At 33.1% G+C, this 22,751-nt stretch overlaps 1 protein-coding gene across 3 annotated transcripts in view; it reads left to right on the top strand.

The window, feature by feature from the left end:
* LOC124354768 (band 4.1-like protein 4) overlaps positions 1–22,751 on the top strand; it is a 368,162-nt gene that overhangs the window by 310,314 nt on the left and 35,097 nt on the right. For all 3 annotated transcript variants that reach the window (XM_046805455.1, XM_046805456.1, XM_046805454.1), the window contains exons 9-11: positions 8,283–8,371; positions 8,480–8,543; positions 13,001–13,143. In XM_046805455.1, the coding sequence (XP_046661411.1) occupies positions 8,283–8,371; positions 8,480–8,543; positions 13,001–13,143 (296 nt within the window). The remainder of the gene's footprint in view (positions 1–8,282; positions 8,372–8,479; positions 8,544–13,000; positions 13,144–22,751) is intronic.

The raw sequence follows: 22,751 nt of genomic DNA on the forward strand, positions 1-22,751 counted from the left end.
TTAATTTATGATCCTGAAACATTATCAACTCGAATATCCTATTTTTTTCAAATTCTCTCCCTGGTGTCATTTTATCCAAGTGTACCAGAGCAGGTTCTATCTAGTTCAAAATCGAGTCGATGATATTATAACCAGGTTAAAGAAACGGTCTCCATAATTAAGGGCCGATTTCGATGCAAATTTTACCGGATGTGGCGCCTAACCTGTTAAAATACCTCGCCCGATTTTACGCCTGTGCGCGTTTTTTTTCTCTCGTAAACAACCTCGCCACAGACCGTGCCATCAGGTGATTCTCAGCTCCCGACTACACAGACGCCCACGGTAAACGTTGTTAGTTGAAGTTTAGGTTTACAGTTTGACAGTTTTAGTCCTTCACTTATGTTTTCCCGCTTGTCTTTAAACATATTTACAAGACTCTGACTCAGTGACACAATTTAACTTATTTTATTTATATTAATATAATATTACAACGAAACGAATTAATATAATTTCAGTCAAGTTTCATCCTATTTCTTAGCATTGCTAAGACTAACTTTTGTTGTTGAATTGTTATGATTATGAACTGTATGAATTCATAAAAGTTACATATTAGTCCAAATTGCATTTTAACTTCACTGAGGTTTCTAGTTTACTGCTGATATATTTATACTTTAAATTTTTTTTTGAACCAACTCTTCTATCAAACAAATTTTTTACATAGCTCAAGTGTATGGGAGTGTTTACGCTATACGATTATTTTTGTTTAGTAATAAGCTGCCAAGCAGTACATGGCTAATAGATTATTTTGGGCTGTGTTTCGATTAGGCAACATTTGAATGTTACAATGCATTTCCTTTTCGTCATAATTTTATGAAATGATTAACGCAAGATTATTTTTTATGTGACTCACTAGTGTGTATTATTCTAACGTTATATTTTATTTATAATATATCCACATTCCTCTCCAGTTATTGTGTACTAGAAATATAGAATCAAAACTTGTGAATGCTACAAACATTGGCTACAACTGTGAAATTCTCTTTATATTTTTACAATGTGCGTTCTTAATGTGTTTACAGTTAATAGCAGTTTTATTCCTCTAATATACTGTTTGTGGATTATATAGTATATTGTCCTTTCAAAACAATTTAGGCGGGATTTTCGATTTACCGCTCGCTCTATAATCATCGAAAGTAATATTTACCATATTTTAGTACATACAATTACCGTGTTTATTAGCTACACTAGATTGAAGCTCTCGTGGAAATGGAATTGCTAATGACAGATCCCTCCAATTTATTGCAATACACGATAATTATATCTGAATTAATTTCAGTTCAGAGACTCGGCCGGCAGTCGCCCCTAATCACGATTTAGATTTGCATATAATTGTCGATTTAATTTAAATCTGCTGCGAGAGGCCGTGCGGGAAAGGGGGGAGGAAAGCGGAAGTCGTGCTGTGACAGGATATTTACCATTTCCTGCCACCTTCGGGCTGACCAGCCAGGACCGCGCTGGGAAATCAACCGAGTGGCCGACTTACGACGCGACGGACGGACGGTCTGAGATATCGATTCGTACCCAACATGCCTGGCCCTGATGGCTCAGTGAAAGGAAGTTGTTTAAAACACTGTAATTACGATCTGAGCCAACGATGCTATTTGTAATAATGGTTGAAGATTTCTCCTCACCTGCTTGTTGCGTTACACCGTTCGAACTGCCGACTTCAAAGTTGATCTTCATCCGTTGCCGTACTACATTAGTATATTTTAGGTATAATGTATAAACATTATTGAAATTCGAAACTGCTTTTAATAGAAATTTTATAACATAAACTACTTCGACGTCACTTTACAAATCTTACAAATTATTTTTTATTAATGTATTATGTTTCTTACAAATTAGTTTTTTTACAGTAATTTTGAATTGGGTTATATAATTTAGATTATCTTATATTTATTGAATTAAATTCAATTATTTTTCATCTTAACGAACTACTTCAAACTTTAATTTAAATGTTATCTTCCAAACTAGTAGAAATGATTTGTGTAAGATAATTTCAATATTAAAAATAACATATATTATTCAGTATTGTGATTAAGTTAACATTTATTTACTCATTTTCTGAAAACAACTTTAGTAGATTTTTCGTATTTTACTGCAAACATGTATCTCTGTCTAAATTTACCTAAATTAATCATTTAGCTTGCTCATGTTGTATTAGAAAAATATTTGAAGAACTTACGACCTGAAAATAGTGTTCAGACTATTGTAAATAAAATTGGTTTTATGAAATAAATTGTGACGAGAGTAATTCTTTAAATGAATACTAGAAACTACTTGCTAGAAAATTTCGAAAAACAGTACTCCACTAATCGGATAGGGAATTCATAGGAGTATGTCAGATATACCGTTCAGACTACCCCAGCCAGTTCCCTGACTGCAGTGACCCTGGATCTCCATAAAGCCCGCGAGGGCGCCGCACCTGGCCTCGAAGTGCAAGGCTAGGGCCGTCCCACAACCACGTGTTCATACATCACTATCAGCTGATCCTATCGCTATCCAGCGTCGAGTAATGAACTCGATGTTATCCGGCCCGCGAGGACCTAATTGAGCTCCCACCGTCTACCCGCTGACCTCTATTTGTTCTGCTATATTTAGTGTTGACATGTTTTAATCACTCGTGTGGGTTTTCTTGGGCTTCGCAGTGGTTATTATACGTTACAAATTACTTGTTGACGGACGGTTTGTTTAGCTTATAGTTGGCTTGTACTGTAGTCTTACATGATCTGTTGTTCTGGTTTATGTTCCTCTCTGAGTATTTCTTTTCCTTATTGACTCGTTAATTCGAGCCGACGCTGATATAGCTGTACATTCGTTACCTGTGCATATATTAATACATTATTGATCGTAAATACGGCAGAGTCTAAATATGATTATGTAATCAGTGGTATCATTATTGTAGAACTATAAGGGAAAATACCACCTTGGAACCCATTCTTATTTTTATAATGAAACACCCGATTTAGGTGCTTCAATGCCACTGGATAATCAAATAAATAGCTATTAATACTAATTATATTAGTAGAGTAGAGGGTCCAATTTTCAATCACATTCTAAATTCCGTATTTGAAGGTTACAATACTTTGTTGTTGTTCTTTGTTTTTTAGAAACGTCAGTTCTATTTCTTCTCGAGTGGCAGAGCAATACTCAATAGTTAATTGGAACTTCCAAGATGTTTGAAGTTTGTGTTTTCATATTTTATTCATAGTATTTTAGTACCAGTAGTAAGGACGTTAACCTTTCATGTTAGCTATAGGTTCTTAAATAATATTTTGCTTTCATAAATTGTATCCCGTTATTGGCTTACTTAACCTTGAAAGTTGAACCACGTAGTTATATGAACTCCGCTATCACTAGCCTGTAAAGTTCGACTTCTCGAAATTTGAACCAAAAGACAAAGAATAATCCATTCAGTTAAGATACGCACCCTAAAAGCATATACAACTCACAAACTTACTCGTACATTGTGAAATCTTAGCAAAAAGATTGATGTACCCTCTACAATTTTAGTGATTACTAAAACATTAAGAAGAAAACACAAAGCTAGGATATAAACTCGTAGATGCTAATTGGATATTTACTTTCTATGGAAGAACAATTTTATGAATTAACCTAAGAAGATATACGGCATAGCATACGTATGATATTCCAACTTGTAATGAAAAACCCCAGTAAGCAAAGAGGAGTGGATCGCTCTCTTCGGTTGATCTGGTCATAGCGCTACAAAAATATGCTGTTTTGATGTAAGCCTGTTACCCTTTTTCGCGTCCGCTACAGGGGCTTGCATCACGTGTTAATGAGAGACTCAGACATCAATCCGGAAAGTATGTCGTAAAAAAAAATTAAAAAATTGAGGAGAAAATAATTTAAAAAATAGTAAATAGTATATTTGATTTCATACATGAGAAAAATACACAATTTAAAAGTGCACCAAGGAAATAACATGGTAGAGATATTTATTGTGAACACAAATCTAAATTACAAAACAATAACAAATATTGTTAATGTTAGCTTTATGTATTTGGATTTTTCAGTGGGAGAAAACATCAAATAATGATGATGTGGCTTGCATTTTCTGTCAGATAACTTTCCAACTACCACAAAGGAGAACTGTGAATAACACGTGCTGTGTTCCGTCTTTGCTTACACAAAGATGCGCTGAAGCGACGAAGATTTTATGTTTGTTGCTTTGGAAAATAATATATCAATTATTCTTATTATATTAATAATGACACAAATTTGCAAAATCCCAATGTACAAGACGTGCAACATAATTTACATAATACGTTCATGCCTTCTTAATACCATCTCTCTGATCATTACTAGTATTGATACCTTGTTTGTAGCTAATAAGTTGTTATGTACGTATCAGGTAGTTTTGCATATATTGTAGTAATTTATATGCATGTTTTTTAAGTAATTGTAGCAGTTATTGGCTGACATATCTTTCCTATATCATTACCGAATTATCTATCTCATTCATTTTAATCATTATATTTTCATTAATCATGGTTTATTTAACAATAATAATTTCTTATTGTTTGGAGGGAACAAATTTTAGTTATTTATATTTAATTAATTTCGAACATAGTATTTTTCTATTCTAAATTTATTGTATTGTTTCTCTAGAAGATCAATTATGGAATAAAATTAATAATAAAGTACTAATGATAATAAGTAGTGAGAATTGCAAAGATTATAATTATTAACAAATATCCATCTCTCAAGTGTATTATGTGTAACATAGTTTACGGGTTTGCGTCTTCTATGTCTCAAATTATCACCACGTTACTGCATTGCTCTGTACAGTTGCACATCAAAGGATATATTAATTATAACAAGAGCCCATATCAGTAGTACTGCGTCATACAACATGTGGATCGTACTGCTATTGCAGAGCTATAATGGGCACCTAAGCGCCAGATAACCTCTCCAGCACACTCCAGCGGTTCTCCAGCTCCAGCAGATCCGGTCTCCATGGGGACGCCCGCCGCACCACTGCCGGGTTACCTGGATACGCGTTATCCTATTGTCCAGCTTGTTGATCGCTCATCCACACACATTGCACTCTCATGCCAAAAACTAGGGATTGATTTTAGACAATCTTCCCTGTTCCAAGTCTGTTGAGTTCGGTATTTTTTTTTATGTACAAGAATGTTGATAATACATTAAAACGATACAACCGTATGAGTACACTATGTCATAACAAGTGGGTACTAACAGAAGTAAATATAATTAACATCTATTTTTCATATGCTGTTTTACAATATTTCAATAATTTCAGATGAGGATGATAGTTAAAAACACCAAGTGCTTTATGGTTTCTTGAAAACTATTTTTTTCTATACATAGTGTTTAAAACGGAGAAATATATAGTAAATTATAAAAATCTTCGTTATTGCCAAAGCTTTAAAAGTATGCAGTTGAACGGGTGATAAATATTACAGTAATTAGTTCTTGTTTTGGCATCGAAACAAATATGTAATAATGGAGTATATACAAACATGTTTTGCTTTCTGCCTATTTGTCCGTATATATTTAAGAATTATTTTTTATTGGTCAGCGTTATGAGAGATAGTCATTAGGTGTTATATCTGTCATAAGACGAGTTACTCATAATTATATAAAACATGAAAATTGTCCATTTTATCTGTAAATGATATGAAAATTAATACTTTAGATAAGTAATAGCACAATAGCAAGGCAAATATATCATGAGACTTAGTTGTTCGTTGAGTTGTTTCATAACATATTTTTTCACTCTCCAGTTTACTTTTTTACCTTTGGTCCGAGAACTAATTGTGAGTTACCGTTTCGTGACTCTCTCGCGTCCAGTGTCTGAACACTCCTCGTGCTGCCGCTTGTCGTTTGTCCACGCAGTAAGCAACTCGCGTCTGCGAAGCCCGTCATTACCTGCGATCATGAGGCCATCATCTGTTTTCCGGGGGGTTGGTGGCCGGGGGGTAAGGGGGAATGCCCCGAGCTCTAACCTTGAACATCCCGTCATTACTCCTCCAATTTGTGAACCAATTGGCGACGGCGATTTAATTTGTGCAAATGCCACGTTATGCTGTACAATTATCGGGCATTGAACAACACCGCCCCTTCCATTGTCTGTTTTTTCCTGATACCGCCAATTTCACTTTCGTGCCCACTTCGAAGTCGTGTCGGAAATAACGTAAGGTGTTTTCGCTTTCGTTTCTTCTTCGCTAAAATGTGCGGTTGAGATCTTCGTGGACGTTTCACACCGTGTAAAGGATCCCCGAACTGGTGTCGCTTGTGACGACTGAAGAGTCTACTGCACTAACATAACCTATAAGCATTCTGTGATCCGTCCGGATAATTCATTCTAAACTTAGCATTCTATTATTGCACCATTGTTTGGTATACCTAGTAATAACAACTTTAAATTAATAAGTCTTGTGAAAATACAAATGTTAGAATTTAAGACAAAGGATATAATTCTGTGAGCACCGTGAAGCGGTTAGATCTAATTATTGGGACAACAAGACTTGGCAATGTCACAAATTCTATCTGCAACATTACACATTACAAACATATAGTTTCGAACTAGCTAGATTCTCGTAGCGTAGGCCACCTTGTAGTAGTTACGCTACAGACACTTTGCGGACTAAGAGGATGAAAAGGTAGTATAAATAAATACCTTGAATCGCAGTCTTTGCCCGGGATGTTCCTTTCCAAGTTATGTGAGAAGCTTATAATTTTGAATATAAATCTTCCCTTTATCCTGAAGATTTTTATTAATCCCTTCACTTTTGAAGATATTCATTATTATAGGTATAAATAACTTTATCGTAAGCATTAATGCTTTAAGAGTATTACAAAGTGAAGTTAATTTTTTTTATATTTCAAGTTCCTTACATAAATATTTTTTATTATTATTATTTTAATTATTTTAATATTTTAATTTAATTTTGATTTTGTTCAGCCGTGGATTTAAAAGATAAGAATCAAATTGGTATAATGTGCTCTATCTAATGTGCTTATCTCAATACAACAATATAATTCTACTTTTATAAATTTGTACTTTTGTGATTTTTAGCTTAATTTAATATTTTTGCTGTAAAACATATTGTAAACCCATACTTATTTTGTAACAACACTTTAAAGCAAAAATGTTTCAACAAATTGTGTACTCACAGCTTGATGATGCTGTGGGTTGCACCTTGGAATCATTATTTATATCTAAATGTTCAATCTAGACACATTCCTTGAAGATAGGAGAAGTAGAAAAACTCTTTTAGTAATTTTACGAGAGTTTTAAGTGGTAATAATTCATAACTTTAGCGAAGACTATCACTCGAGGGGCAGGACACATTTATATCTGTCTTTGTTTCCGCACGATATCTCGAAAGCGAACTGATCTATAGACTTGAGGGAAGCTTCATTTTTATATACGCAACACTGAGTTCAGTGATAGTGCATATTGAGATTCGGCTGAGCGTTTGACGAATATTTTAAAATTTGTTTTATGGGTAACTATGATGGTAGCGAGAAATTAACAGAAAAATAAATTTTTGATCAAACTGAGTACAATCACTTGAGATTTTAACATTTGAGCTTTTATTCATAAAATGAAAATGAAAAATAATAGAGTGAAAAGTCAATTTTAAAAGTCAGTGACAAGATTTCATTTCTGCGCACTGTAGCGATGTAGTATCCTCCATTAAAATTTTGCATGAAACTTTTTTCCATATAGATAGGAGTGAATTCTATGATAAAGTATGTCCAGCCACATAATTTGGGTGAGCGTCATTGAAGACTATTAATCAGAAAGCTGACACAATCTCTGTTTTATCTGCCGGGGATAGTAAAAATGTATTTTCTGTATGTTTGTCCACAGAACATCACGAGAAGTGTGACGTCAGCGAAGCCGGTTACGCGAAACGTGTGGTTGCTTACTCTTACCTTGTTTATATAATCATATCCTTCTCTTTAGCGATCTTTGAACCTGATTATACTAGTGATGTTAAAAACTACTTGAAGTGCATATACTCATAATTCCTTGTAGACAAATCAGGAAACTTATCCTAAGTTTAATCTGAAATAAAAAATCATTTCAACCAAAAACATATTGCATTACGTTAACTAAATATTAATTTACAAATGTGTATGTTCAAAATAGAATTCTGAATAATATACAAACTTCCTAAATAAAGTTAGGGTCTTGCGACAACTGCAGGAACCGATCTATCTGACGTGGGTATGTACTGTTTCAGGGGGAGGACAATGTAGAATACTTCCTAGGACTCACTCCCACTGGTGTCATAGTACTTAGGAACAAGAACAAAGTGGCCAACTATTACTGGTGAGTGTCCCTCTCAAAGTATACTAATAAAAAACACATAATGTATAAATATACTTTGATTTATATGAGTGTTAAAATATTACAACTTTAATCGTTGTTATTTTACAGGCCAAGAATCAGCAAAATTTACCACAAGGGGAGGTATTTCATGCTTCGAGTTTGTGATAAAAACGTGAGTATTCTGGGGATTTTGTTTTAATTGCTACTAAAATTTACCGTTATCTATGCATATAATTTCCAGCAATAATAAGATTTGTAATTACATTTCGTTTTAACTTGCTTCTGAGTTGGCATCAAAATCGAAACAGAGTACTACAAGAAGGTCCTATTCGGAAGCATGGTATACATAGACAATAGTTGTAATAAATTGGTATTTAAAAATACTCAATTCATGGATACGAGTGTAACAAAATTGTACCTTTAAAATGAGATTAGAGTACGAGTGTATAATGTACCCAATATTTATATTAAGTATTCATATTTTTTAGTAATGAACTAGGACCTAAGTATAGTAAGTAAATTAATGAATTATTACGATATAGTTACTGGAACAACAAATACTAAATGTAATAACGTTATTTTACCTAGTATTTGTCACTAATTGGGTTCGTTTTAAATCTTCATTGTTTATTTTAATGGACGCGGATTTAAGAGAGGACATCCCTATTTTTATTTTTGTTAGATTTTAATTAATTTTTTTAATAAAAATTAGGTTTTAAATAATTTTTAATTTAACTTATAGAACTGATTTTTATATGAAATCCGAAAATTTATTTTACAATAGCAAATATTTTACAGTATCAATTAAAGGGTTGATGAAGAGTTATATCATAAGCGTTTAACTGATTTTGAAATTTGATTGGCATTTTAATGCATTGTATTTGTTTGTAAATACCAGTGGAATAATTTAAAAAAATACACTTGTTCTTCTTTTATTTTGATATTCTACACCGTGTTCTTTCTACGCCAATTGTATTTTGAATTTATCATTATAATACAAGTTTTTAAATCAAACACGTCCTAATATGTTTACAAATTTTTCTTTACGGGAATCTAATTCGTGACTCTTGATTAGAAAGTCGTAGCCTTACCCCAATATATAGTTTCATATACTGTGAACATTGTATAAAAATCCAATGTTTTAAAACTGTTATAGGAGAAATAAAGAGAAAACTAAAATTAAATTATAATGTTAGTCAATAAATACAATTTTATAATGAAATCTATCCACGAAACATCGTCCCTGTTTGTTACATATCATCCCACCTGTGTCCCATTTCTTAAATTTGTTCTTTTTGTCACTAGATATATTTTCTTAACTTATTCCAATATATTACGAGAACTACACGCCATTTGTATCCCGGTAAACAAAAAGTTGAAGGTAATTTAACATTTCAGCATCGATTTAAAGTTTATACACGGTTAGGACTGAGAGCCGATTCAATCTTTTAACTTCCTTCCTGCCTCGTTGAGTGGACTGCCAACTTGGGAACTTTCTTCATTTGCGTATCGAACCCTCGTTCCAATAAAACTCGCTCCCAGCAAAATAATCTGCCAAGATTATGAGCGAACGCGTTACTGTATGCCGATATCTAAATTACCTTCAACAGTAATGCAGCGTGTTGTGTGTACGTTATGTAAAAATCTCCATTAGGTACCCCATTACGTCTGACGCTATAAAATGTCTAAGTTGGATGCTTTTAGATAGAAAGAGACGATCCCGATAACGGCTCTTTTGCCTCATAAAATCTACCATTTTATTGAAGAAGTCCTTTATAACTTTCGTATTAATAATTCTATCTACTTCATGTCGCAGATAAAAGCCGTACAGAAGATAGCTCGCAATCGCTGGAATATTCCAACTCAATATTTCAGCACTATTTACATTAATGTGATTACCTTAACAAGACTATAGTGCTTTTTAGCGATATGTACGGGTAATACATGGAAAAGCTCTTTTAATTACATTTGATGTCGTTGTAATTTCTAATTAGTTGAGGGCTTAGACCGTTTTCCAAATGTATTTGAATATTTGTCGTGTATGTTTTGGGTTATTTGTGAACTCCCCTATGAATACAAAAACAGAAATAAATGTCATGAATTTAATTTATCAACTTATTGCCGTCATAATTTGTATAATTATGATCACATATCGTTTCATTGTTGCTTACTAATTAAATTGGAGAGCTTTGAATATAACTTATACAGATCACATACAATACCGGGGGGTTTAGGCAAGGCAGGGATGTTTTATATTCTTTCATCTGTTGCAGGGTACATCGGTTCAAGAGACATTCGCCGTTTCCAAGCTATTTAAACTAACCGTAAAACAATCAACCAACATACCTGAATTAGGGCTTTGGCCCAATATGATATGAATATGTTGTTATTATAGTTAAAACAATACTAGGACGCCTAATCTCGTCGCCCGTGATAATCGTGTTCGTATTTTTTCTGCGTTCTGAAAGTCACTTGTTATCGTTAAGTACTAATAATAAATCTCCTTAACACAAAACCCCATTCATTGAATTCAAATGTACAATAATTAACTCATATTATTCATTACATCAGTATTAGTTTCGGTTAACCACAAATAGCGGTCCTAGAATACTAAATTAGTTTGTCATAATCTTTAATTACCATACCAGATCAATTATATTTGACCATTATGCAACCCAGGCAATGACTATTTTATTAGTGTACACGACGCTCAGAGAATTAAAAAACTCCAAAACACAACGCTGAGGCATGTCTTCTCTCTGAGATGGAATGATCATGTGTCACAGTATCGTGATGCTATTAACATGCTTCACATGGGTGACTTCTTCAAGCTGTTGACAAATTGCATGACTATCAAAGTCTTTCTACTCAGGGAGCCCCAGTACTTGATTTATTTGAAAGAACTCAACACACCCATAACACACGTTATTCTAGATCAACAGGAATTCTACCACTGCAATTAACTAAATCTTATTCAAACACCAACTTATACTATCTAGCTCACGTGCTTTTTATTAATATAAGTAAACAGTTTCCTAATTTTAGTTTTTTCAATGAAATTTCTACAATTATCTTTAAAAGGAAAGTTAACCAGTGGATATTATCATTGTCTATTGAGGAGGCCGAGGCAGTGTTGTCTACGAACTACGGGCGGACAGTTTGACATGTGAACAGCCACCACTCCTATCCCATCATTATTCATTATCACTACCCCATTATAATCTGCGGTGACCCTGCTTATTTACCCTTGTTGCTAATATGTAAATGTTTTTAAAATTAATAATATTCAATTCTTTAAAACAGGTACATATTAAAATTACACGGTTTTTTCCTTTTAATATATTCATTCCAGATTCACGTGTGTATGTGGTATATAATAGTGTATTATTTTGTATTATATTTTATATTCATTTTTTTAATGTATATCCAGTCCGTTATTTCTTCAGGCGTGAGCAACTCGAGTCTGCTGCGCACAGGCATCATAGCCCATGCAGGCTCATTTCCCGAGGACAATGTTTTATACATGATGTTATTTTTATGATATTTATTTTATGATGATTATTTCTTATGATATTTATTCTTTGTTCTCATTTCAAACTCCGTTCGGTAATGTAATAAAAACTTTTTAGAAGTTAATTGTAAAGTTTGGATTGTAATATTGTACATATATTTGGGAATAAAATAAATTCATTCATTCATTCATTCATTCATTGAGAGGCTGCGGTATCAGAATGAGGTCTCGCAACGTATCAGCCTCAAACGGAAGCTTCACTTCCATACAGTGAGTTTTGAGTTTGGCCGAAAAAGTTTTCCTTTTTTATGCCGATATTGTATAATGACTTCCCTGGTTTCCTGAAGTCCCTTTCCATTAGTTTGAAAAATAGTATAATATACGCAGTTAGGAATTCAAGTTAATACTTGATTTGTCCCGAAAACCTGTTTGTAACTGAGGGACGCTTGTAAATAAAGGTATTTTTATTGATTTATAACGTGCTACTTAATGCTTTGTTGGCTGGAATGTTTTGCTCTTTATATTTTCGTTATTACACTGTAATTTTTAACTTGGCCACATGGGTTCCGTCATTAAACTCCATCAATTAAGATTCGATCAATTGTTTTTATTTGTTTAGATTCTTACATTACGTTCATAGTGCACTTAAATCCAGTAAAACAGTAATTACCAAATCTTATCCGCTCTATTCTAACGTAAAGGAATGTACGTTATGTGTGAGTGTGGGTGTGTGTTATGTGTTTTCGGTTCTCACACACAGGCTTTTACCCGTGTGGGTACCTTCTCGTGTAATCTGTTGCCACTATATTTGTATATATGTAAATGAGATAAATAAATAATAGAAAAATGAAATGAAATCATTTATCTGTTACTTTAACAAAACATGTTAGGTACATACACCTAACATGTAAAATATACGAGATAAACAAAATATCTATGTTTATGTTAGAAAACGTTGAGAATCGAACATTTGAGGTAATCTGATTCAAATTTGACGAATTTGTTTAGCTGTGAAATAAGACTTGCGGGCGGTTTGTTTTATTATAATTGGTATATTTTCTGTTCAAAATAGCAAAGTTGCGATAGAACGCTACCAAACGTTTCTGTTTGTGTTATAGAACGATGAGAACACTTACGGATTCGAGACACCGTCCAAGCCAGCCTGCAAGCACCTGTACAAGTGCTGTGTGGAACATCACGCCTTCTTCCGTCTGGTGCAGGTGTCGCCCAATCCGCCTGACGTAATCGGCACTCGCTTCAGGTAATGTACTGCAGGGCCGTGTTTAGACATTGGGAACCCTGGGGCAGATATAGATATTGCCCCCTCTCGTAATTCCAGAACATTTGGACTCCTTTACTTGGGGGAGGGGGGGAGTCTAAGGTTGTTACTTCTAATGTTGCAAAGTATTTAGTTTGTTCTATAGTTTAGTTGTTTATTTAATTATTAAGCCCAATAAGTTATACAAAACCCTCTCAAGTACCTGATTAACGGGTGATGTTAGTGAGTTTTATATGAGCATATGTTGTTAATAGACATATTTGCAGGATGAGATGATCCAGATTACAGCAAGTCTCAATTTACTTTTTTTATTTCTTTAATGCATATTTTAATGCTTTTTAAAATAAAATATCAATCAGACTAATATTAACAAGTATAAAATTATATAATACATAACACTGTTTTTTAATGACGTAGGATACATTTTTGAAATACTTTAAATATTTTTGGTAATGAAATTTGGAATGTCTTTGTAAATTGTATTTCAAATCAGATAAAAAGTACGTAATAGTGGCTTAGCGTATTTATATGTTAAATACTTTGTGAATTTTGAGTTGACCTCCAACTCACCGTCCCTTTAGTGCACCTGCCTCTTAAATACCTTTCTATGCCTTCAACAAATATATTAATAACAGTTATTGGCATTTTATATATCATGTATTTACTTGACTGCCTTACAGTTTACAATAAAGTGTAGGTAGGTACGTTTGCCGTGGTAATTGAGTTATTACTGATTACCTTTTCTAAGGTGCACTCGACCATAAATTCAGATTTCATTGAATACACTCACTAATTCTCTGGATCGTTTGTCCCGTATTCTCTCATTACTTAGTCAATCGAGTATATTCCTTTATTTAATATTTGTCATTATCGAGGTAAAACATGTTTAAATTAAAGAGTAAACACAATAAAAGACTAATTATATGAAGAATAAAATATTAATTGCACCAAATGTAGTCTAATCTCATTTTTATTTTTATTTGTTCAAATAACAAAATAAATTTATACACATCAATCTTAACCTTATTTTCATGCTAAAAGTTTATTACATATACACAAACACTTGGCGTGCAAGTTTTCTTCAATAGCAGATATATCATCCATTTAAACACAGTTTCCTATAATTGAGAGTTTTATAATTTTTTTACAATGGTTGATATTACTCAATGTTTAATATAGGTGTATTGGAATGTATGTTGATTACATATTATGAAGATTTTGGGATATACTATCAGTGCACTTTAAGGTATAGTTAAGTAAACCAATGATGTGGAAAATTACATCAAACTTGATTAATGGTTTTTAATGGAACAAAAAGCTATTAAACATTTAAACATGATAAAGCCAAAAATATTTGTTCATTTGATTGGCTGAGTGTCAGCGATCTGTGGTATTTCTCCTTCACCTATCCTTTTCCCGCCAAATATCTCTAGGAAAATGTAATTATCGACTTGAAATTGTGCATAAATATTTACTTTTATATAAGCAAAGCGGCGAAGCGTCTATGACGTCAGAGTGTCTCGAGAACGAATGGAACTTTACGCTTTAAAATTTGACATGACGCTCGTACTTCAGCTTAGACTCTTACGCATTGTCTAAAATAGCTTAATCCAACTCGGTTTTAAATCAAATTTCTTATTTAAATTTTAACTTTTTCAAACATTCAAAACCCACGGCAATGTTCTGCAAGAATACATGACATTTTATTCTAAAGTAAAGTACGTGTGGGATAGTTAATTAAGTAATTAATGTGTAATGTTCAACTATAATTATTAATTAAAACTATATTGGTGAAAATCGTATCTTCAGTAAGGGTTTCCTCCATGAAGCTAACAGTGTCGCAGACAGATATTCTGTAGGGTTCCTGCACTACTCCAGGTGTGTGGCACTCTCAGAGCTAACTCGGTTAAATTCCTCCACATACTCCCACGCTGTGTTACTTTCCGTTTCATTTAATTAATGGCTTAATCAGGGACAACTGTTGGCCAATCCGGGAGCAAAGGCCATCTGATAACGGCGCATTGGGTTGAGAAATCCAATGAAAGTTTTAATGACAGGTTACTTAAAAGGTGTGGCTTTTTAATGATGATTAGGGAATTTCGGAGAGTCCGAATCGAGGAATGATTTATTTCAAATAAAAATGAATGGGTCCATCGAGCCACTGTAGCCGACTCCTTGACAGGAGAAGTGCACCATTCATGTTCTTTATGAGGTAACCTAAGTGCTGCCTAAAGTGAGCTAAGTGACTACCATTTCAGTTGACCTTTCCGCAACAGATTGTTTGAGACCACAGTGCTCCATCACACGAAGGGGAAAGGCATGCCGGCTATCATTACCTAGACAAGAGCGTAAACAGATTTGTGGCCAGGTGAAAGAAGCAATTGCTCAAACAAGTTTGGTCAGAGGAGACAATAGCTCTTGCCGCGAACTCTGACCTCTTAGTCACAGCCCGGGTCAACGGTACGGCGGCTCTAATGCGAGGCTGAAATGGAACGGGCCGACTCATATTATATTTACATAATGTTCTTGTAGGTGGTATGGAATAGCCTTCCTTTCTGTCCCGGGGTTTTGTTGTCGGCCTTTCTTCTGCCTACTGGCGTATTCAGACTTTAGAAATGCATGATATAATTTATTATTTTTGTAGTTTTCTGACATTGTAAACTTTAAATAAATGGTACCGCACGACCGCCACAAACCTTGTCATTTTCCTGACACGAATCATTTCTAGAATGTTCTTGCCCTTTATTATGACAGTCTACTAAATCACGGGTAACCCTTCATTCTTCTTTCGAGCCTCATTGTAATAAGCCCGACTTTTCCAAGAATGTTATTCCGCCTGTTTCGTAGAAACAGTGGTCGTTACCCTCAGTATGGATTGAGGCATCTGTTGTCCATACACATTTTTAAGGTCGGTATTACACTATCATAGTCCTATGGTGTAAATTTACTATTAAATGTCTGATAAAAATATTACAGTGTAATGTACTAAATATTATAATAGTTTCTATTTAGTATGGTATGAGCTATGGTTATATGTTCTCCAGGAGAGAACTTATTATCAAATATTTTTATAATTATTTTACAGAATTTTGATGGTTTAATACCGGCCTAACATTTTCAGTACAGTAGGCTACTTCAACGCTGAGCCATTTCATTAGTCTATGTAGTGAATCCATTTAAACTACATACACAACTTTTTATATCTGTGAATTATAATTTTCTTTAAAATTCCATTAAGTGGCGCGCATCGAGGGGAGGTCTTGGGGGTGGACCCTCCCCACCCCTGCGAGAGGTTAGAAATAAATATATGTTTTATCGGATAAAAATTATTTTAATGAAGAAAATTGTTGTAACTACGGTTTTCCACCCGGCTGTGATGCCCGTAATTAAGCCCTATGTTTTCTTTACCATAAAATACTCTTTAATAAGCCGAGAATTTGGTTTACAAACCGTGAAAATGAGTACACAAATAAACATGCGTCGTAACCGATATTACGTCGTCAGACGGTCATGGTGGGAAGTAGATCATCGCTATTCCATTGTCTAAAGTATTACGCAAATAAGGGGATGATCTGAGAACGTTTACTGATGTTGCACTCTTTGCACTTTTACGGATAACGTAGTTTCAAAAATAAGGGAAAGGAAGGGCTGGTGGGAGATAATGTTTCTGAGCCAAATCACGAAAAGTCACCCTGTCCACGACCCGTCGTCAAGTCCTGGCCCGTAGCTACGAGAAACATGGCTGTAAACATCGTGATGGCTCTATTATAGCCGGATTACTTTACAGACTGCTGATTAATGCAAAATATATTCATATTGAAATGTTATTCTTAATGTCAGATGCAGTCTATTTTAATTCTCAATTAGACGTTCAAGGTATCATATTTAATTTGTTCTACAAACTATTGTGAACTTTGGATTACTTTACAGACTGCTGATTAATGCAAAATATATTCATATTGAAATGTTATTCTTAATGTCAGATGCAGTCTATTTTAATTCTCAATTAGACGTTCAAGGTATCATATTTAATTTGTTCTACAAACTATTGTGAACTTTGGATTACTTTACAGACTGCTGATTAATGCAAAATATATTCATATTGAAATGTTATTCTTAATGTCAGATGCAGTCTATTTTAATTCTCAATTAGACGTTCAAGGTATCATATTTAATTTGTTCTACAAACTATTGTGAACTTTGGATTACTTTACAGACTGCTGATTAATGCAAAATATATTCATATTGAAATGTTATTCTTAATGTCAGATGCAGTCTATTTTAATTCTCAATTAGACGTTCAAGGTATCATATTTAATTTGTTCTACAAACTATTGTGAACTTTGGATTACTTTACAGACTGCTGATTAATGCAAAATATATTCATATTGAAATGTTATTCTTAATGTCAGATGCAGTCTATTTTAATTCTCAATTAGACGTTCAAGGTATCATATTTAATTTGTTCTACAAACTATTGTGAACTTTGGATTACTTTACAGACTGCTGATTAATGCAAAATATATTCATATTGAAATGTTATTCTTAATGTCAGATGCAGTCTATTTTAATTCTCAATTAGACGTTCAAGGTATCATATTTAATTTGTTCTACAAACTATTGTGAACTTTGGATTACTTTACAGACTGCTGATTAATGCAAAATATATTCATATTGAAATGTTATTCTTAATGTCAGATGCAGTCCTATTTTAATTCTCAATTAGACGTTCAAGGTATCATATTTAATTTGTTCTACAAACTATTGTGAACTTTGGATTACTTTACAACTGCTGATTAATGCAAAATATATCATATTCTTAATGTCAGATGCAGTCTCAATTAGACGTTCAAGGTATCATATTTAATTTGTGAACTTTGGATTACTTTACAGACTGCTGATTAATGCATATTATGTTATTCTTAATCAGATGAATTAGATGTTAATGTAGAATGTTGTCAGTCAGTCTCACGAATTCTCAATTAGACGTTCAAGGTATCATATTTAATTTGTTCTACAAACTATTGTGAACTTTGGATTACTTTACAGACTGCTGATTAATGCAAAATATATTCATATTGAAATGTTATTCTTAATGTCAGATGCAGTCTATTTTAATTCTCAATTAGACGTTCAAGGTATCATATTTAATTTGTTCTACAAACTATTGTGAACTATTTGTAGCCTACCTCAAACGTAAACACTTCTGTCAATCAGCATGTACCTAGTTACGGAGCTATCATTCCCCTCCTCTTATTGGCTATAAATAACTCCTCACATAGGTCGTGTCTCTTATCACAACCTTATTGTGTGGGATAACACTTTATTATTTTTTACTCAACTAATTAATAGATAGAAAGCTAAAATATCTCGTACTCTTGCTAACTTGAACATTGCAGGTAAGGGATTTTGTTTCAACAAACTCGCAAGTAAAAAAATATTTATGAACTAGGTTCTTTCTAATTATATTAAATTTGATTGTTAGATTGAATAATCTCTTTTTTGTAGTTTTGATGATTTTTAGTAAGATGTCTTTCCCGAGACTTCCCGCCAACAGTTAAATGGCCAACACCTTCCCCCCTGGAGAAATTTAAGCCCCCGATGCTATTTGTGGTATTTTCATAAAAATCTAATTAGCCAAAGCTTAATAAGTATTATTAAAACACTCTAGTAGAAAGATTTTGTTTTTGACAAAGGCATTATCCATACTTTGTTTACTACCCATTGAACTATATAATTAGTTTCTAAATCAATATGCTGAAGCAGTATTTTAAACAATACGTATTTATTGTGTTTCGAATAGAATGTATAAATAAATCTCATTTAACAATTCAAAAGACAATTTGATAAAACATCCGTCTTTTGTTTCTTTATGAGAAGCTTGCAGCTAAACATTTAGAATAAATACGGATGACCACTGTTTATACAAAATAAACATATTAGTTTATACATTTGTTTTAAGAGGTAACGTTAACATTTATCAGCATTTATTTTCTTCCTTTGAGTGCATTTACAATGTTACGCTTTTCCATGAACCCTTTATATTTCGTAGAAGTGGTGCAAATTGATGTTTGATTAATATATTTTTCTTTTAATTTCAATACAATTTTAGTAACAGCACTTTAAATATTTTTTTAAAGATAAATGAAATAAAAACATTATGGCTTAAACGTTATGGTTGGACGTGGTTGAGTTGTTAGTATTTACATTTAAAGTAGTATTTAATGCCATTTCATAATCAGGTTCAAAGGAAATTGTTTGGATGTATCTTTACTGTGTGTATATGAATGATGCCATGAGGAAATACATATCATCATAATTTACACACTCGCACATTAATAATTCTCTTAAATAATATTTTATTAAAAACATTTTATTTATTTATCAAAAGCATTTCGCTCCTTCAAATGTTAAGACAACGTGATAAGTAAAGTAAAAATTCACATTATTATTTGCAGTCTTTTTAAGTTACTCCTGTTATCAAATTACCCGGATTTTCTACTTAAAATATGTATGTCCCGTGACTTTTTCTTTTTCATCATTGAAGAAATTTTAATCTTAAAGAGCTATGATTTTTAATTAAACAATAACCTAACCAAAAACAGATTTAATCGCCTCCAGGCCAATAAACACATAGGTTTGTCTATTTTAGAATGTAGTCTCTACGTGTTTTGAGAAGGAAGTTTAGGAGTGAACGCAATAAAAGTGTGTAAAACAGAGGCAATATAAGTTGCACAACATAACTCAGCTCGGAGGCTGTAAAGTCAGCGACATATTTGATGATGAGTTCTCTCACATCACATCGTAATATCTTACGGGCTCCCGTTTGTTGTCAGGAACCAAAGTAAATAAATGTCTTTATAACGCTTTTATCGCATGAGCTTCTGATATTGAAGCTGTAAACTTTGTTTTATTAACATAACAGAACAATTTTGTCTTGGTACTTCCCCCCGATATTAAAATCTTCAATCAAACAGAATATTCTCTCCACCGTCGCTCACTGGTGCGGTGTACACTCTTCTGGAATCGGCTCACTTTGAAATGAACTAAGTATTCACTATCTATACGGACTTAATCGTGTTTATCGCAGTACTTTATTGTTTCCTTTAATTTTTAAATACTGCTAGATAATAAATACGATAATTGTGTGGTACTGGTACATGAACCAAAACAAGGATTGAGGAAGTCAAAGAAAATAATAAAGTGGAGAAGTTCGATTTAGATTCTGAGAAGCAAAACTGTTGCAAGAAAGCGAGACAGAATAAGAGTCAGAAAATACAAGTTAGGTTAATTACAGGTTATATATGAAGATATAGAAATGGTTAAGGAGATAGGATACCAGAGGACGAATAGTATTAGTATAAGTATTAAGTTTAACCAACAGGTTAGACGACCAAGCAATAGGTAGGCTAAGCGATAGAGAAAGAGTTTGAGAGTATATTTTGGAAAGGATACAATTGTGGGGAGAGAGCTATAGAAAATAACGACAGGAGGGCGTTAGATTGGAGAACATTAGGGGTCGATGGATAGCTGGTGGAAATTTGAAAATGTAGATCCTGATCAAGAATTAGTAACTTGAATGATACTTAAACATTGAACTCCCTTTAACAATATTATAATGTTAATGTTAAATGTTAAATCTTTTAAAATAGTAATGCAAAAATCACTTTTTAAAACATTGTATAGTTTTATTATACAACTCCGAATGCGGAAGCGCTATTATAAACTATAATCTGTACGAAACTAACTCGAGACATCTCAATATGTATACGTCACATCGACACTCCTCAACTGCAAAGCTATCTTCTGTTGCATTGCTTAGTCATGAATGCATTGATTTAATGTTGTGAATTAATATACTGTTTGAATTTGCAACTAAATGTGTTTTCTTCACATTATATCTGAATTTCTGAGTCTATACGAGAAGTAATGGATAATGGGTTTCCATAATGTATACTGTGATCAGAGATCAAATGTGAGTAATGATGAAATATGGTTCTAGCTAACCTTTATGACATCAAAATATTGGCATTTACACTGAATAAGGATCCCTGTGCTTAGTTAGGCTACTTATTCAACCTTATATCACGTACTTTGATATGATCAAATTCTACAATTTAATCCTTTATTGTTAGATTAAGAGTAGCTAAATTGTTTGAATAATTTTTTTGGCCCTCAGAAATAGATCGACATGATATTTTATTCCTGGTAGATTTAATTCATAGTATCCACAAAACTATCTAGATTATTAAGCTTGAATAGAAAACTTATTAGAAAAAAGAATGTTAAGTAAACACATCAGGAAATAAACTTAGAAATAAAATTTGTAAAATTAATGCAAAGAGATGTAGAGGAAGCACATGGAATAAAAAGACTGATAAGAGTTGGCAAATGAAAATGGCTACGCAACTGCGTGTTTTTTTTTTTTACTATTTCCGTAAGATTCCAATACATGTGACGAAGTTATTTTGTGTGGTTAGTTCATTTCACAAAACTGAAATGTCCACAGCTTATAATACTACAGTACTTCGAGAAAGTGCGTTAAAGTATTTCGCTCGTAATTTATTCGTTACACGTAAAAAAGTATCCCGACTTCACTATAGAACTAACCCATTTCCAAAGCGTTGGTCGATTAGTCTGATATAATGCTTCATCATTACGTCATAGTTTTGAATCTTCAGCTATAGCGCTCCAAATAAGTAAGAAACATGCATGTTTTACTCCTAAAATAAATATATGAAGTAAGTGGTTTGAAAATTAATTGCTTTTTCTAAACCCGTAAAACGAGAATTCCGTTACAGACCCTACTGAAGACCAGTTTATGGAAAGGCAAAGCCCAATGGACTCTAAAATGTGGTAGCACCCCTCTTACAAGGTGAAAAACAACCACATTACCATAATGGCAGGTCTGTAACTCTCACCAGCTCAGACAGCTATTGTGTTTCCATTCCACTTCAATATATTCTCCATGGCGCGCTGCAATATTTCAAACAAACATATTATTCAACAAAAGTTAGTGTATATCCTACATTTAGGTACACATTATTGTGTACTTAAGTAATGCTAACTATTTAATCAATTTAAATATTCCTTTTTTAAACATTTTAGCTGTAACAGTTGATCGTATTGGTGACAATATGCGGTGTAGGCTACCCTTAAGAACAATATTAAACCACACACGAATGTTCGCCCTTAGTTTTTCAGAGAGTTTTGCAAGTTAATAGATCCTAATGCAATTTATTATTCACAGTATTATCGCTAATTATTCAACGGCAAAAACATAAAAAATTGTTTTAATTAAAACGGTTGAGAGAAACCTTTTTTACGTTTGAAACCTTTCTTAAAGCATTTGGATTTGTGTGTATAATCCGAAGATATGAGCACTTTTGACAAACTAAATACTATATCAGTACGCCCAGCCTTTAATGACAAATTCTCAGAGGAAAGCTCCAAAAACTACAACCTCATTAGGTCAGAACTGCTCTTTTTTGCCAGTCTTGTTACACTTTATTGTTATTTTAACAGACGTTTGGAGTATGCTGTTATGCATATTCGGTTCAATATTTTGTCCCTTACGATTTATTCGTTAC

This window comes from Homalodisca vitripennis, chromosome 2 (genome assembly GCF_021130785.1).
Source record: "Homalodisca vitripennis isolate AUS2020 chromosome 2, UT_GWSS_2.1, whole genome shotgun sequence".
Classification (NCBI taxonomy): domain Eukaryota; kingdom Metazoa; phylum Arthropoda; class Insecta; order Hemiptera; family Cicadellidae; genus Homalodisca; species Homalodisca vitripennis.